This window comes from Kogia breviceps, chromosome 2, assembly GCF_026419965.1.
Source record: "Kogia breviceps isolate mKogBre1 chromosome 2, mKogBre1 haplotype 1, whole genome shotgun sequence".
Classification (NCBI taxonomy): Eukaryota; Metazoa; Chordata; class Mammalia; order Artiodactyla; family Physeteridae; genus Kogia; species Kogia breviceps.
The window spans coordinates 151440264-151455312 of NC_081311.1; the positions used below are offsets into that span (position 1 = coordinate 151440264).

The 15049-nt window shown below is 38.4% G+C and overlaps 1 protein-coding gene across 2 annotated transcripts in view; it reads right to left on the bottom strand.

Annotated features, from left to right (window-relative positions):
• Positions 1 to 637: 637 nt before the first annotated feature.
• FRZB (frizzled related protein) overlaps positions 638 to 15049 on the bottom strand; it is a 35844-nt gene continuing 21432 nt past the window's right edge. For both annotated transcript variants that reach the window (XM_067026430.1, XM_059054599.2), the window contains exons 4-7: positions 10660 to 10725; positions 5867 to 6071; positions 5456 to 5519; positions 638 to 1919 (exon numbers count right to left, since the gene is read on the bottom strand). In XM_067026430.1, coding sequence (XP_066882531.1) covers positions 1803 to 1919; positions 5456 to 5519; positions 5867 to 6071; positions 10660 to 10725 — 452 coding nt within the window. In that variant the 3' untranslated portion in view covers positions 638 to 1802. The remainder of the gene's footprint in view (positions 1920 to 5455; positions 5520 to 5866; positions 6072 to 10659; positions 10726 to 15049) is intronic.

The following is a 15049-nucleotide window of genomic DNA, read 5'->3' on the forward strand; positions in this document are numbered from 1 at the left end:
AAGCTCAAGTTGAGGTGCAGTTCATCCACTGTGGGACTTCACTAGTACCCCGTGACACCCAAACTCCCCTTTGTGGGCTACAACAGCAGCATCTGAAAAGAAATGACCCTGTCTTAGCCATCTGAGAGTAAAGCCCAAAGGGCAGATGGTGAAAATACCTGAAAGCAACCACATGGCAGCTCAAAGACTATGTGGTCCCGATGTAGGCAAAGGTGAGAACTCCTTCTTCTGGGATTGTGGAAATTGTTGGGGTTTGGGGGTCAGTCAGGAGGCAGGGATGTTCTCTTACTTCCAAAAGAGGGAATTTAGATAAATTGTTATTTACCATTTTAGGAAACTTTTGTTCAGGAATGAATTTCATTCTTGCATGTTTGTCCTTGTAGAAGGAAACAGCACCATTTGCTTCATAAGTGTTTTCTTTTCAGCATACCACAGCTTAGAAATTTGGTTCTATTAATACTAATATCAAATATGTAAATTTAAGAGAATGAGACTGTCAAGTGATGGGCACAGGCTCTAAAGAACCCCTGCTGGAGGAAGAAGTGAGAGCATCATTTGTTCCCCATGGTCCCCGGGGGACCCCACTGCAGCTTGGGTAATGAGAAGGAGCATTTGTTTCAAAAGTCAGAACCACCTCTCTCCTGACAACCATAATTCCTTTTATTAAGCATATTCTACTGGGCATTAAACAGCACAAATCCAACTGATAAAGTGCAGGCCACCGCACAGGCCTGTAATTCAGTTCAGCTTGGGTGTGAAGGTACAGACACACATCCCATGCTAACACACACAGACACACCCACACCCAGAATCTTGCACATTTTACCATCCTGCAACTACAGCATTTTAGAGAGCCCCATATTTAAAAAAAAAAACACCCTGGTGCATATGCGTACACACTGTGTTTTCCTGGTCAAATGCAGCAAGTGAGATTTATTTTAAAAGAAGAAGAAGAAAAAGACTTACACCAATGGGTTTATCTAAAAGGAAGCAAATTAAACAGAGCCATGCTGATAACAGCTGATGTCTGGTTATAATTCACTTCCCTAATGTTGATTAATATATTCACAAACAAATCGAATGTGTTGCCAAAAGAGAAACACTGCTGTTAACACCCCAACAGCTACTGGTTTCAGTTGTGCTTCTCGATCAGGCAAAATGCTCTTTCCCCAGCTCCTAACACTGTTTATTTTGCTTCCTGCCAATCTTGCAAATAATTCGTCTTGCGTGTCGTTTCCTTATAAATGCTTCCTGGTGCTTGATCGCTTTGCCTGTGTGGCATTTGATTTCAAACTGCCATTTTACCTTTATAAACATTTAGAACTTTCTAAGCGTGAGGAGAATGCCCAAAAGGCATTCAAAAATGAGGCTGTAATTAGATCAGCAAAGTATGCCTCACAGCCTATCTAGCTTTCTGTGTATACCAGAAATCTCTCTTTGCATCCAATATTGCATTCCCAATCTGGATGCAGAACAGTAAATTAAGTTACTCCAGCAAAGAGGCCCTGGTATCAACATGTTTAATTTATTATTATTGCGAAGAACAGTTTTCCCATGATTAGTGAAATAGAATACATATAATATATTTAAGGAGCTGCACCCAGACCACAAAAAAGGGGGGTAGGGATGGAGGGAAGGAGAAAAGCAGAAAACAAAAGAAAAAATAGAAGTAATATCAGTTACCACCTGATTTTTGTGGTTAAAAAATAGAATATGACGTGCAATAGTGCAATTTTCCTTTGCTAGTCCAGCAACGCAAGTCTTAATAGGAAGTCCACTGAGAATTTTCTGCATTTCAGGATTTAGTTGCGTGCTTGCCGGGGGTTAGAGTTCCTACCAGACTTCTGACTCTGAGTGGAATCACTATGGCTAGAATCACTTTTATTCAGTCCAAGATGACGGAGCTTCATATCCCAGCGCTGTGAAATTTAAAACAGAAAATGGTCACAAGCATATATTACCAGGGTCATCACTTCTATTATTCTAACAACTAAGACTGCAAAATCAGATCTCAAAAGCATTTTACTACTTTTCCAAAAGTATAAAATCTATATCCCAGGGTAACAATGAGATGGATGCTTTATAAACATAATTCTTTAATTTGAAAAAGCACAATATTGGCCACTTGTATCAGTAATGCTTTCATAGCAAATCTTAAACTTAAAATCTCCAATAAACGATGACACAAATATACATTGATATCTGTGGGTATTTCCTGAGGTAATGTACACAAGTCTAGTACTTCATGGGTGACCAACAAATGGAAGATTTACATAGAGAATTTGAAGAAAGGGCTACTTTTTTCGTTTTTTGCGGTACTTGGGCCTCTCACTGTTGTGGCCTCTCCCGTTGCGGAGCACAGGCTCCGGACGCTCAGGCTCAGCGGCCATGGCTCACGGGCCCAGCCGCTCCGCGGCATGTGGGATCTTCCCGGACCGGGGCACGAACCCGTGTCTCCTGCATCGGCAGGAGGACTCTCAACCACTGCGCCCAAAAGGGAAGCCCGAGAGGGCTACTTTTTATTTTCCTCTCTTATGACTCGTAAAAACACAGCCTTTTAAACCTGTGTGATTTGAGCAGTGAAAAAAATGAAAATGGGGGGAGGGGGTAGAGTCCCTTAAAAATATTTCCTAAATAATATCTACCAAGTGCAACAAAACAGAACAAAGTTCTGCCCTCATTCTACGTTTTACAAAGCAGACATCACCAATGTTTCTAATAACTACAATCAAGCTTATTAATATTTCATATTAACAATTTCAATAATGTTTATATTATTGAATATAATAATTTAAAAGGAAGTTATATTATGGTATTACAGGTAGTAAACAAGAATAAGGGTTATAGCAGTATTTCTTAAACTTCAATGAATATAGAAATAACTTGGAGATCTTGTTAAAATTGCAGATCCTCATTCAGTGGGTCTGGGATGGGGCCCAAGATTTTCATACCTAACAAGCTCCCAGGTGATGCCAGTGTTGCTGGTCCAGGCACCACACTTTGAGCAGCAAGGACCTAATGTCAGATGGCCCAAGTTCAAATTCTAACTCCATCAGTTACCAATCGAAGATTCTTGGACTTACTAGACCTTATCATTTACATATTAGAATTAATTCTAGCATCTGCTTAGTGTTCTGAAGATTCACAGATGAAAAATGTATAAAATTCTTAGTAGATAACAAATTCTCTATTTTCAATTACTGAAATTACTGAAAGTAATTCTTCATTTTAGCACACTTAACTCTACAATCTTATTGGATTTTCATTAAAAAAAAAAAAAGTCTGAATTTCAGCTCCCCAAGGCAGGCCAAATATCTTGATTTGAACAACCTGCTATTACAGAGACTTAGGTTTAAAAAAAAAATTTGCATTGCAAAACCATAAAAAAAGTCTTTATTTAATCCTTGATCTATCCCTGAGAGCAAAAAATATCAGCTGAAAAGGACAACTCTTACTTAAAAAAAAAAACCAGTATCCTCCATAAAACTCTTTTTTACATCTTCAGAACTGACTGGAAAACTACAGTAAGGATCTCAGTAATCCTAGCCAAAAGAGGTTTCCCATTCATGGTCTTTAACCCTGAGTTCTGCATATGAATTAAAAATTGTTCAAGTTATTTCTTCCCTTCAGCATGTTTAAATCCAGACTGAAAATATAAATGAGTTCACAATAATAACTGTGAGTTCCCTGTAGAAAGCAATGGAAAATATCTTTGCCTTACTAAGAAAAAGGACAAACACGCCATGTGTCCTGGGTCTTTACACGATGATAATTGTTTTGGTACCAAAAGAGAAGCAGCTAGCCGTGTTATATGCTTTGCAGCAATGATGTTGAAAGCTCTTCCAACTGGTACAGGAATTTAGGACAAATTCCTGTTCTGCATTAGCAAGCAGAAAACGGAATTAAAAGGACAGTAAGAGATTCCAACACACTGAAGAAGAGCTACTTTTTAACAGGCACCAAACAAATTGAAAAGAGATACAAATAGAGAATTCTCATGAGTCTGAACTTGAAATACATCTCACTTTTGACAAAGTACTGGCGGGTGGGGGAGGGAGAGCTTTCTGGAGGGTATTTTCTCCCTGCAAAATAATGCCCTCTATGTTTCTTGTAGGTCACTTAAACTGAAATGTGTCTGCTGTGTCAAGTGCCAGGTGTATAAGATAAACTGCCTGGGGGTGTTTAACTTACACTTGTAAATGTTTCCCAAGCCTTCAGACTCACAGAGGGAAGAGGATGTATTATGTTTGGTACAATTCCCACTCTCCCCTACCCCCCTTTCTGCCCCCTACACATACACACATACACACACACACACACACACACACACGCACACACACACCGTTTTTGATTCTTTGCCCTTCTGTGCATACTCCCCACATTCCATTTGTTGAAACAGATTTGCTTAGTAAGAGGAAATGGAACCTTCTATAATAAGGTGATTTACTGTGATTTTTAAAAAATGCATCACGTACAGAATCTAAGAGTCATTGGCTTAAAAATAAAGCTATGTTTCTGCTCTAAGGACCTAATTTGGTCAGATCTCTTATATACAGATGAATGCAGCTGCACCTTGTACATAGGAACTGGTGTCTATTCATTGGGACAATATTGGCAGTTTTATACCCGAGCTTTATTCTTCCCTTCTTCTGTGACTCACAGAACTGCAATTGTTCAAGGAACCAACATATTCAGCTAAAAAACTACATTTTCCAGCTTCTCCTGCAGCTAGGGATGGACAGAAGACCCAGTCCTAAGTAAAATTGCTAGGTAGGATGCTTGGAATCTATTTTTACCTCCCTTTTCTTTCTTTCTCCCTGAAATGTAGGTGTGATGTGGAGTTCGGGCAGCCATCCTGTGATGTCCAGCTAACCTTGACTATGGAAGCAATATCATTAAAAATGACAGATCCGGGGCTTCCCTGGTGGCGCAGTGGTTGAGGGTCCGCCTGCCGATGCAGGGGACACGGGTTCGTGCCCCGGTCTGGGAGGATCCCACATGCCGCGGAGCGGCTGGGCCCGTGGGCCGTGGCCGCTGGGCCTGCGCGTCCGGAGCCTCTGCTCTGCGATGGGAGAGGCCGCAGCGGTGAGAGGCCCGCGTACCACAAAAAAAAAAAAAAAAAAAAAAAAAAAATGACAGATCCGTAAGCTAGATGGAGCCTGGAGCCCTAATGGTAATGTGGAGCCACCAGAGCAGGGCTGGACTAACTACAGCTAGACTTCCCATGGTGAGAAGTTAGGCAGCTGTAGTTAGATCTCTGATACACACACAGAATTTGCTCCTTAAATGAAACAGACATTACAGACAAACTCAGTTCTTGGAATATTCAATATATATGTATCAGATTTTAATATTTCTCATGAAGTTGAGGGCAGCTATTTTGTTTAAATGACAAATGACTGTCTTTCTACTTTTATTTTCTGTTTATCATTTTGAACATAAAATTTAGGCTTACCTTAACTTTTTTACCAAGTCGATCCTTCCATTTCTCAGCAATAGAACCTTCCACCAACAGTAATCTATATTTTTAAAGAAGCAACCATTTTTGAAACATTAAAATATATTACTGAAAAATACAAGGAATCATTGTCAGAAAGACTTACTGTTTATACTAGACTAGGACAGCCAAGTTTTAGAACCGTAATTCTAACTAACTGGGAGTCATGGACCCCTTTAAGAACAAATGAAGTTATGATTTCTCTCCCCAGAACAATGCACACCCACAAGTTTCCCACATATACTTTTGTATCCAATACATGAAATTGAAGGATCCAACTAAAACTGATCTTTAATCCCCCTGAAGGTAGACAGATCCCAAAGTAAGAACCCAGGAGTCATTACTCTGAATCCTTAAGGAGTGAATTACCTGGAGCGTTCCTCATCTTCATAGCCCATGATGAGATACTCCTCACTGACGTTAAGTGGAGGACACAGGCAACCAGAGCTGGTGTAAAGGTTAATAGTGTCCCTTGGAATGTTGACCAGAGAAGCCTTTAAAATCTCCTTCACCTCCACTACTGCAGTCACATCATGGCACTTGATCTTTACTTCTTTAACTTTAGCCCTAATGACTGGATTAAAGACAATAAAGCTGATGTGGTAATATGATACACAATAGGCACCCCATTCAAAAAAGACACATAGGCTTCTTTCTAGTCAATTCATATTCACTTAATGCTCAAAGAATAGAGAGGAAAAGTCAACCATATATTTTCACCTTAGACAGTAGTGAATGACACACTACACAACACACCTGCCCCCTTAATGTTCAGCCCTGATCCCCTTTGCATGTAAGTTTATATTTGTGTGTATATAAGCATACATGTGTGCATGTATTTCATGGTGAGAAACCATTTAGATAATCAAAGATTTAATCTGGAGGTAATTTACCTTCAAAATGTCATTTTGGATGTGTGTATATGTATATGTGCAGTTTCAATTGTGCCAAGGAGAATTTAAACTATATTAATTTCACTATATGTAAAGACCTAGTACTTAAATATTCTTTGTTGCTTTGTCAGCATTCTTCTATAGGGTCTATTAATAGATTTTCTAAAGAGTTGGGGTTTTCTTTAGTGTCATAAAGTTGTTCTGTTTACGGTGTTCCCAAGCTTGTTCTTCGATCTTTCCACCTTCCTCATCTTAGCTCACTGTTCAGACATCGGCTCCTTTCTTTCTTTGTTTCAGTATAGATTATCTTTCATACCCTCCTTTAGGTATACTGCATTTTCTTTTTGAATAAAAACTGTCGCCACTCATGTGCTATGGAATGTGGTCTAATATGTCAATTGCATTAATTTACCTCTTTCAAGGGATATTCTAGCACCCAACTTATAAGACTCAGCTTGACTTCTCAATATAAAGACAAACTGCCTTAAAAATAATTCAGTTGCAAAGTCTAAGTATTTGACTCAGAATCTAGAAAGTACAGTTCTCCTTCTTTTCTGTATTTCTCTCCTTTGGAAGAGCCAAATTCTTTAGATTCCTACTTCTGGTAAATGAGCTTTTTACTTTTTTTTTTTTTTTCCTAAAGGGGGAGTTTGAAAAAGCCTAAGAAGAAGCAAAAATGTCAATTAGTAAGAAGCCAGTAGCTTTTGACTAGGCAGCCTCATTGCTCTAGTTCAATATCCATGGATGTTATACAGAGGAAAACACAACATATCCAAATGAATGTACTTTTTGAAAGCCTCTTAGGAATATATCTGTAAACTACTTTCATCTGAGTCCCTTCCCACATATTTTAGGGGTTTTGAACTACAAAGAAAAAAGTAATCCGTGAAAATATAAAGCCAGCTAATAAGCCATTGCCTCCCATCAATGCCCCAATTCCATACAGAAACTTATTCAATAACATTCCACCAGTACAAGACACATACAATAAAAATTAAGCTACTAATTCTAAAAACTTTAGGACAAAACCTCATTTTTGCTTCACAGGTATTTCAGTCTTCAGAGAATTAGTTGTCTCAAGTATGAGAGCTTATACTAAGCAAAATGTAACTGCCCAGCTGTCCCTGCTTGGTGTGATTTGTGAGTGAAGGAGTCCCTTTTTATTAGTGTTCTATTCTTATTTTAACAAAAGATAAGATTGCCCTTTTTGAAATGTCATTTGGGAGAATCAGTTGATAGATTCACAACCCCAGCTAGCAGACATTTTTGTGCGTCCTGGCTTATGTGAATGTGCTTCATAGCATTCATCAACTATCACAGATTAGTGAACTGTGCAAACCTTCTCAAACTAATGATTTATTTACCTGGTGTGTCTACTATTTTCATTAGAAATTTTTAGCACATGTACCCACTCCAAAATAAATATCTCTCTACAAGACTTACTTTATTATTCAAGCAATTTTGTTAAAGCTCAAGAGCTTTTAACTGAATTCATCTGAATGAAGCAGAGGTTTTATCTGAATTATCAAATGCTCCCACCCCCACTTTGTTTTCTCAGTAGACACACGTAGATATTTAAGAAAGACAAAAATCAACATATTTTGGAATTTAAAATGTATTTTCTTTGCAGGGTTTTTCCTTTTATTTAATCATTTCAGTGCCTGCCTTCCCCAAAGAAGCTCTGAGTAAGCCTCAGACAAGTGAAAATCCTTAAACTGTGGGCAATCTAGTTATTGTTTGGCTATGAGAAAGAAATTATCTTTTTTCCATTAACTGTGCTCTGTATCCCATTTTCGGTTGTAATTTTCACTCAGCTACCTCGTTGCTGATTTTCTCTTCCCGTGACTTGTAACCAGTAGTATTTTATCTTTTAACAAAAATAGCAGCCCTAGCCACTGCAGCACTAAGAAGGTTGGGTATGGTAAAAATTAATAAGTAAAATAAATATAAATTCAACTAAAATTCCCCAATATAAAATTTCTATCATGCTTTTGTTTTTAATATAATTGTACTTAAAAGTTCATATAGGGCTTCCCTGGTGGCGCAGTGGTTGAGAATCCACCTGCCGATGCAGGAGACACGGGTTCGTGCCCCGGTCCGGGAAGATCCCACATGCCGCGGAGCAACTAAGCCCGTGAGCCATGGCCGCTGAGCCTGCGCGTCCGGAGCCTGTGCTCCGCAACGGGAGAGGCCACAACAGTGAGAGGCCCGCATACCGCAAAAAAAAAAAAAAAAAAAAAAAAAAAGTTCATATAGCATTTTTCAGTCTTAGAAAGCTAATCTCCTAAAAATTAAGACTTCCCTTTTCTTGTGATATTTCATATCACTTTGTAGAGAAGAGGTTCCTCAGATGAGCAGCCAGGCTCATCTTAGGTAAACATTTCAACCTTGGAAAGTGTGTCTACCATTGGCTAAGAGAAACTATAGATTCCTCTAAAGATGTTAGTAAATAAAAAATAAATATTGACTCCGTTGAAGAAAAACTTGAGAAACTAGGTATATTTATTTTAAAGAAATTTAACTACACTGAATATTTTACTTGATACCTTTCAATACACAGTATTCTCAAAGATATCAAAGGTTACTCTTACAGAGATTTACCCAGTTCTCTCCATCCAATTCCCAAAATTATTAAAGCAGGATAAGTCTGCAGTGTATGTCCTATATTCTCTAAAGTAGGGCATGTAAACTCAATAGTAAAGCCCTCATTTTAATAGTGTAGGTGCCTTTAAAAATCTATTTAATTGCCATGTTTATTCATTTACTCAGCATTGACAGAGACAGTAACATGAACTTTATTAATCTCATAAATGCCAGGGAGGGAAAATCATAATAAAATGCCTATGGAATACAGCAAATACTTATTTGTTCCTTATTTTATCAACTGGAAAACTCTATTAATTGACCCTTTGAAATATAACGGTAATTGATTTTTGTGACTCTGAAGCATCCCAGTACCCAAAAGTAATTCTGAATAATCAAAGGAAAGACAACTTAGGTTCAATAAGCATTGATAAAATAAGGATAATAGAACGTCTCATGGCACAGTTGAGAAAATCACATAAGATAGTGTATGGAAACCGCCTAACACAGTACTTGGCACAGAGGCAACAGGCTTTTTCCTCTTCCAGTTAAGTTTGTCAACTACATTTAGATTGGTAGCTCTTCAATTAATATTTTGTTTATCAGGATACCACATGTCTAGGTCAGGCTAGATAACAAAACATTTCCTTAATTGAATACTAACAACTTTTGTGTTACTTTACTCTGTCAATGTTTTCCATGAGTTAGACTGAAGAAACCCAGTTTGATTCTTTTAACCACTCATAACGCATTGAAGTGCTCCTCTGTTTACCCCACTTACTGTTCACCCCCGTAAATCACAACTGATGACCCACTGCAGCTCCAAATCCTCCCTGGCCTGTCAGAAAGGGAAGAGTCCCTCCCATCTGTTTTGAAATGTATCTCTGTGTACTTAATTGCATAGTTCTAAGATGCCAGCAATGCTGCCTGATATGCTTCAAAAAAATCAAGCATTTGTTGAGAATGGTCCCCTTATGAGACCGTTTAGTTGTTTGGAACAGGGAGAGTTTGCTCTTAAAAATTGTCCTTGTTGGGGCTTCCCTGGTGGTGCAGTGGTTAAGAACCCACCTGCCAATGCAGGGGACACGGGTTTGAGCCCTGGTCCGGGAAGATCCCACATGCCGTGGAGCAACTAAGCCGGTGCACCACAACTACTGAGCCTGCGCTCTAGAGCCCATGAGCCACAACTACTGAGCCCATGTGCCACAACTACTGAAGCCTGCACGCCTAGAGCCTGTGCTCCACGACAAGAGAAGCCACGGCAAGGAGAAGCCTGTGCACCCCACCGAGCCCCCACTCAGGGCAACCAGAGAAAGCCCATGCACAGCAATGAAGACCCAATGCAGCCAAAAATAAATCAATTTTTTTTAAAAGTTGTCCTTGTTTGTTTGTTTTTTGTGGTATGCAGGCCTCTCACTGTTGTGGCCTCTCCCGCTGCGGAGCAGAGGCTCCGGATGCACAGGCTCAGTGGCCATGGCTCACGGGCCCAGCCGCTCCTCGGCTTGTGGGATCTTCCCGGACCGGGGCACGAACCCGTGTCCCCTGCATCGGCAGGCGGACTCTCAACCAATGCGCCACCAGGGAAGCCCATTCTTGTTTGTTTTTAAGCCTCACTCTTATTTACACACACATACACATCCTTTCTTAACTCAGCAGTTTATAAATCAATCATGAAGTTATCCTTACCATAGTTGTAATTGTTTCGGAAATAGGTCTTCTGCGTAGCTCTGATAGGTTTACATTTACAGCGTTCTAAAAAATATAACATTTTATCTATTATAAGCAAAACTTCAACATCAGCTTTCTTTTGTTTATGCACATTTTTTGGTAATATTAGATCCAAGTTTGGTAGCAAGGAGGCTCTTAGCAATTCTACGTGTCTGGTCTCTTTCTCCTGGAACTACATTCACGTTTATTCTAGATACATAGCCTCTTATTCAGTGTCAAATGCTCATAAGTTCCCATTCTCCAACAAACCACCCAGATACTGAGGAAACACTTCATCACCATGCAGGAGGAGAGCATGACTCCAGAGTCCTGAAAGAGACATGCTTAGTGCTTGTGGCAGAAGAATCAATGCCAACTGAGAGGCAATTTATGCTTATGCTCAGGTAACTGGTTTACCCCTGTGCAAGACCACTTGCATTCATAGACATTTTACAGATTACACAGCACCCCTCCAAATATTAGTTTCCGGATCTAAAAGCAACTCAGTGAGATAAGCAGGTATTGTTATAACCCAGTGAACTTATTGAAGAGGCATGAGTTCCTTCTTTTTTATTTAATTTTTACTTTTTAAATTTTTAACTGAAGTATAAATGAGTTACAATATTATACTTGTTTCAGATGTACACCACAGTGATTATCATGACTACCTTCTGCAGGCAGAATAAAACTGCCATTAAACTCAATGGTATTTTTATGTTTATTGGCGGAAATTACTAGATACATATTTCGAAATGAGAAGTTCTGTGCTTTTTAAATATCTGGTGAGTGGTGACCAGAACACATATTCTATGTGACATAATACAGGTGTATGTAATAAACGTAATTATCTCAAAATGTTTCATGTATTGGATAAATCATTTAACATCTCGGACAGTCGATTACTATATTGTTTATAGATTACTATATTGTTTATACATTACTTAGCTAAGAAATATACAACATATACACATCATACATCATTATATATATACATCATAGTAAATTCTTAGTCATTAAAGTCAATATAAAAATAGGAAATAATACACAATTACCTTAGAAAGCATTTTAGTTTATGTAAAGATTTCTTTAAAATAGTACCCCTGAGAAAGCTTCATTTAAGATGAAATGGTATGTTTCTTCTATTTGCACACAGAAAGAGGAAAAACGAACACATGAACCACAGAAAAGAAGCCAATAAAAAATTTTTGTTTAAAAAGTGTTTTAGGGCTTCCCTGGTGGCGCAGTGGTTGAGAATCTGCCTGCCAATGCAGGGGACACGGGTTCGTGCCCCAGTCCGGGAAGATCCCACATGCCGCGGAGCGGCTGGGCCCGTGAGCCATGGCCGCTGAGCCTGCGCGTCTGGAGCCTGTGCTCCGCAACGGGAGAGGCCCCAGTGGTGAGAGGCCAGCGTAACGCAAAAAAAAAAAAAGTGTTTTATGTTAGCATGGAGACTAATAAGAGGCAGAAGCTTTCCTTGACCATCTGACACTGTGTTTTCTAATCAAAATAAATGTTATTTCCAGTTGAACTCACAGATAACATGCTTTGAAGTAGTAGTCCCGAGGGATGTAACACCTCACTACCCGCTTTTCAATTCTAGAAATAAGCAGTCTCTACTGGGGACAGGTGCTGGTCTCCAAAGCAGGAGCAGCAGCACTGCTGTTCTCACCCAGGAGAGAAGTGAGGATGTCCTCAGTGCTACACACAGCCATTCTCTGGTTCTGTAGATAATTTTTAACACTATTTTTGTGGAAGAACAATCTCAGCCCAATAAACCATATGTAACATCAGTGCTGGTTGCTAGTTTGAAGAAGACTCTTCAAAAAATAACTTTCTTACTAGCAAAACATTTGTATTCCCATTTAAAACAGACTAGAAAGTAATCTAGTTCTATTGTTTTATTTTGTTCCAAAATATTACACATTTTTAAAAGAGAGATATTCTTGAGATTGACATTATTTCTGAAGAAATATATGTTATGGTCTTTGACTTACAAATTATCCTCACCCATATATAGATACGGATTTATGCTTTTCTACCTCTTTATATTTTTTTAATTCAAAAAAATTTTTTTATTGGGGTATAGTTGTTTTACAATGTTGTGTTAGTTTCTTCTGTACAGTGAAGTGGAGTTCCCTGTGCTATACAGCAGGTTCTTATTAGTTATCTATTTTATACATATTAGTGTATATGTGTCAATCCCAATTTCTCAATTCACTTATGCTTTTCTATCTCTTTAAAAATAGATATTTATTCATTAAAAATAATGAATGTAGATAAATTATCTACATATTTGTAATTCTTCAGAAAATTGCACATGTTCTAATAAAAATTCTTGGCAAAAATACACCAGCTGTTAACTGGATTGCATCTAATATGATGTCATTACCATATAACTTTGCTTGAAGCATAAAAAATGGATTCCAAAACACTTTCCAGGCAGAGATTTTTCAAAAAGTTATATCATAAAACAATTTAGGAAGATTTCAAGTAGGTGTTTCCACAACCATAAGTACAACTACATGTATTAGCTAGTCTCTTTCCTAATAGCTAATGACCTAAGCAATTATTTTCTTGGGACTAAATTTTGTTCCTCCTCAACGCACTTGTTTCTCCTGCTGGCCTCAGAGGTGGCAATGCCATACTATATGTTTGAAAACTTTCCTATGCTCCAAACCTTAGCTCTTGCTATCAGCAAATATCTGTCTGGTTGAAGTAACTAGTAGCTCAAAAAATAACACAGTAATAAGAAGGAGTGGAATTTTATATCCACAAGGCTCAAATACAGAAGAACTTTCACTTATTTATGCTAACTCAACCCAAACATTCATATCTGAAGGTTTTCATGAAAAGTGTATCTTAGATCAACATATCTGGAAGATTATCCCTTTTCGAAAGTATTTATACCCACATCTACATATATGTCTCCAAAAGCCCAAGAACTGGGAAATGGCCAAAAAAAAAATCATAGAGGAATACACTGCATGCATTATTTACTACATTTTTTTGTACCAGCCACCCTAAATCAGACTGCAACAGCTTCTTTTTATTTTAGTACCAATAGTTGATTTCTCAGACTTTTTATTGGGCCAGTAGCATTATCATCATATCTACTTTAATTCACCAATAATTTTGCCACTAGTGTCCCTTCCCCAGCTTGCCAATGGCACAAGGTCTTATTTTTTCCCGAAGTGGCAAAGTAAAATCTATTATTTTACTGAGCTTTGCGCAAAAGACCACTAGACATTGATTTGCTTGCATTCCACTGTTGAGAAGAAAAACATGTAAAGGAACTGCCTTGGTGCTCTTATCTAAGGAAAAAAATACAGCAAAACTTAAAGGAGTTGGCTGCGACCCAGTAAAGAAGTGACAGGAGTTCTTCAAGTGTGGGGAAAGTTTTAATATTAGCAATTCATTCACCTCAAAGTCTAGAATTAAATATAACCTGAATCACAGGGCAACATGCAGTCCTATATCTCACAAGCATCTGTGGAGCACAACCAGGAAACTGTCTTGGGCAGCTTTCCCTCATATTCTCTAGCTAGATTCTCTCAGCGACTCTTCTAGAATCCAAGATCTCCTACTCCTCTGCTAATGAAACTGAAAACTGTTTATTATCCTAGTATGAACATGAGTGTACCACCCTAGAACACATAGGAGTTTGTGAAATGAACACGCCCAGTGCTGCACAGAACTTGGTCTGCAATTCAGGGGAGCTGCCCTACGGTGCACTGCAGTGCCTGAGCCAGGAACAGCTTCACTGTCTCAACACTGGGGCTTCTGAGAAACATAGTTCCGAGTGGGAAGTCATCACATCCTTCTTTATTCATTTTTTTACACATAAAAAAAGAATCAGCTCATTTACTGAAAATACATAAAGACAATAGTCTTTTTTAAAGGGTTCCATGATTTTACAAGTCTAAAAATTATAAGTACCTGACAATTATGAAATTTGATACTCACCGGACCTTAACTATTTAAGGCAACCTTGTTTGAGTTCAAGCTTAAGTGTGATATGACTTTCTAACTAACCCTGACCTTTGTTTGAAATTGACTTCTGTTGGGTCTTCTCCAGGGCTGTAAGACTATAATTAACTTTGGCAGATTCCAAAACCCCTATAACCTTTCATGTACCATGACTTTGGAATACTACCATCTGTTAGTGAGTACTTTTCTGCTTGTTTTTTAGGAAAAGGCCTTAGATCTGTGCTCAAGATTTATTTTCAAAAAGAAAATACAATTCTATTTGCATTACAATTTCTATTATAACTCTTCCAAGACTGACTCTAATCAGATCAGAGTTTAAATAACTTTAATTTGTACCAAATGAACTATATGTTTTATATTTGACCCTGGAAGCCCACTTGTC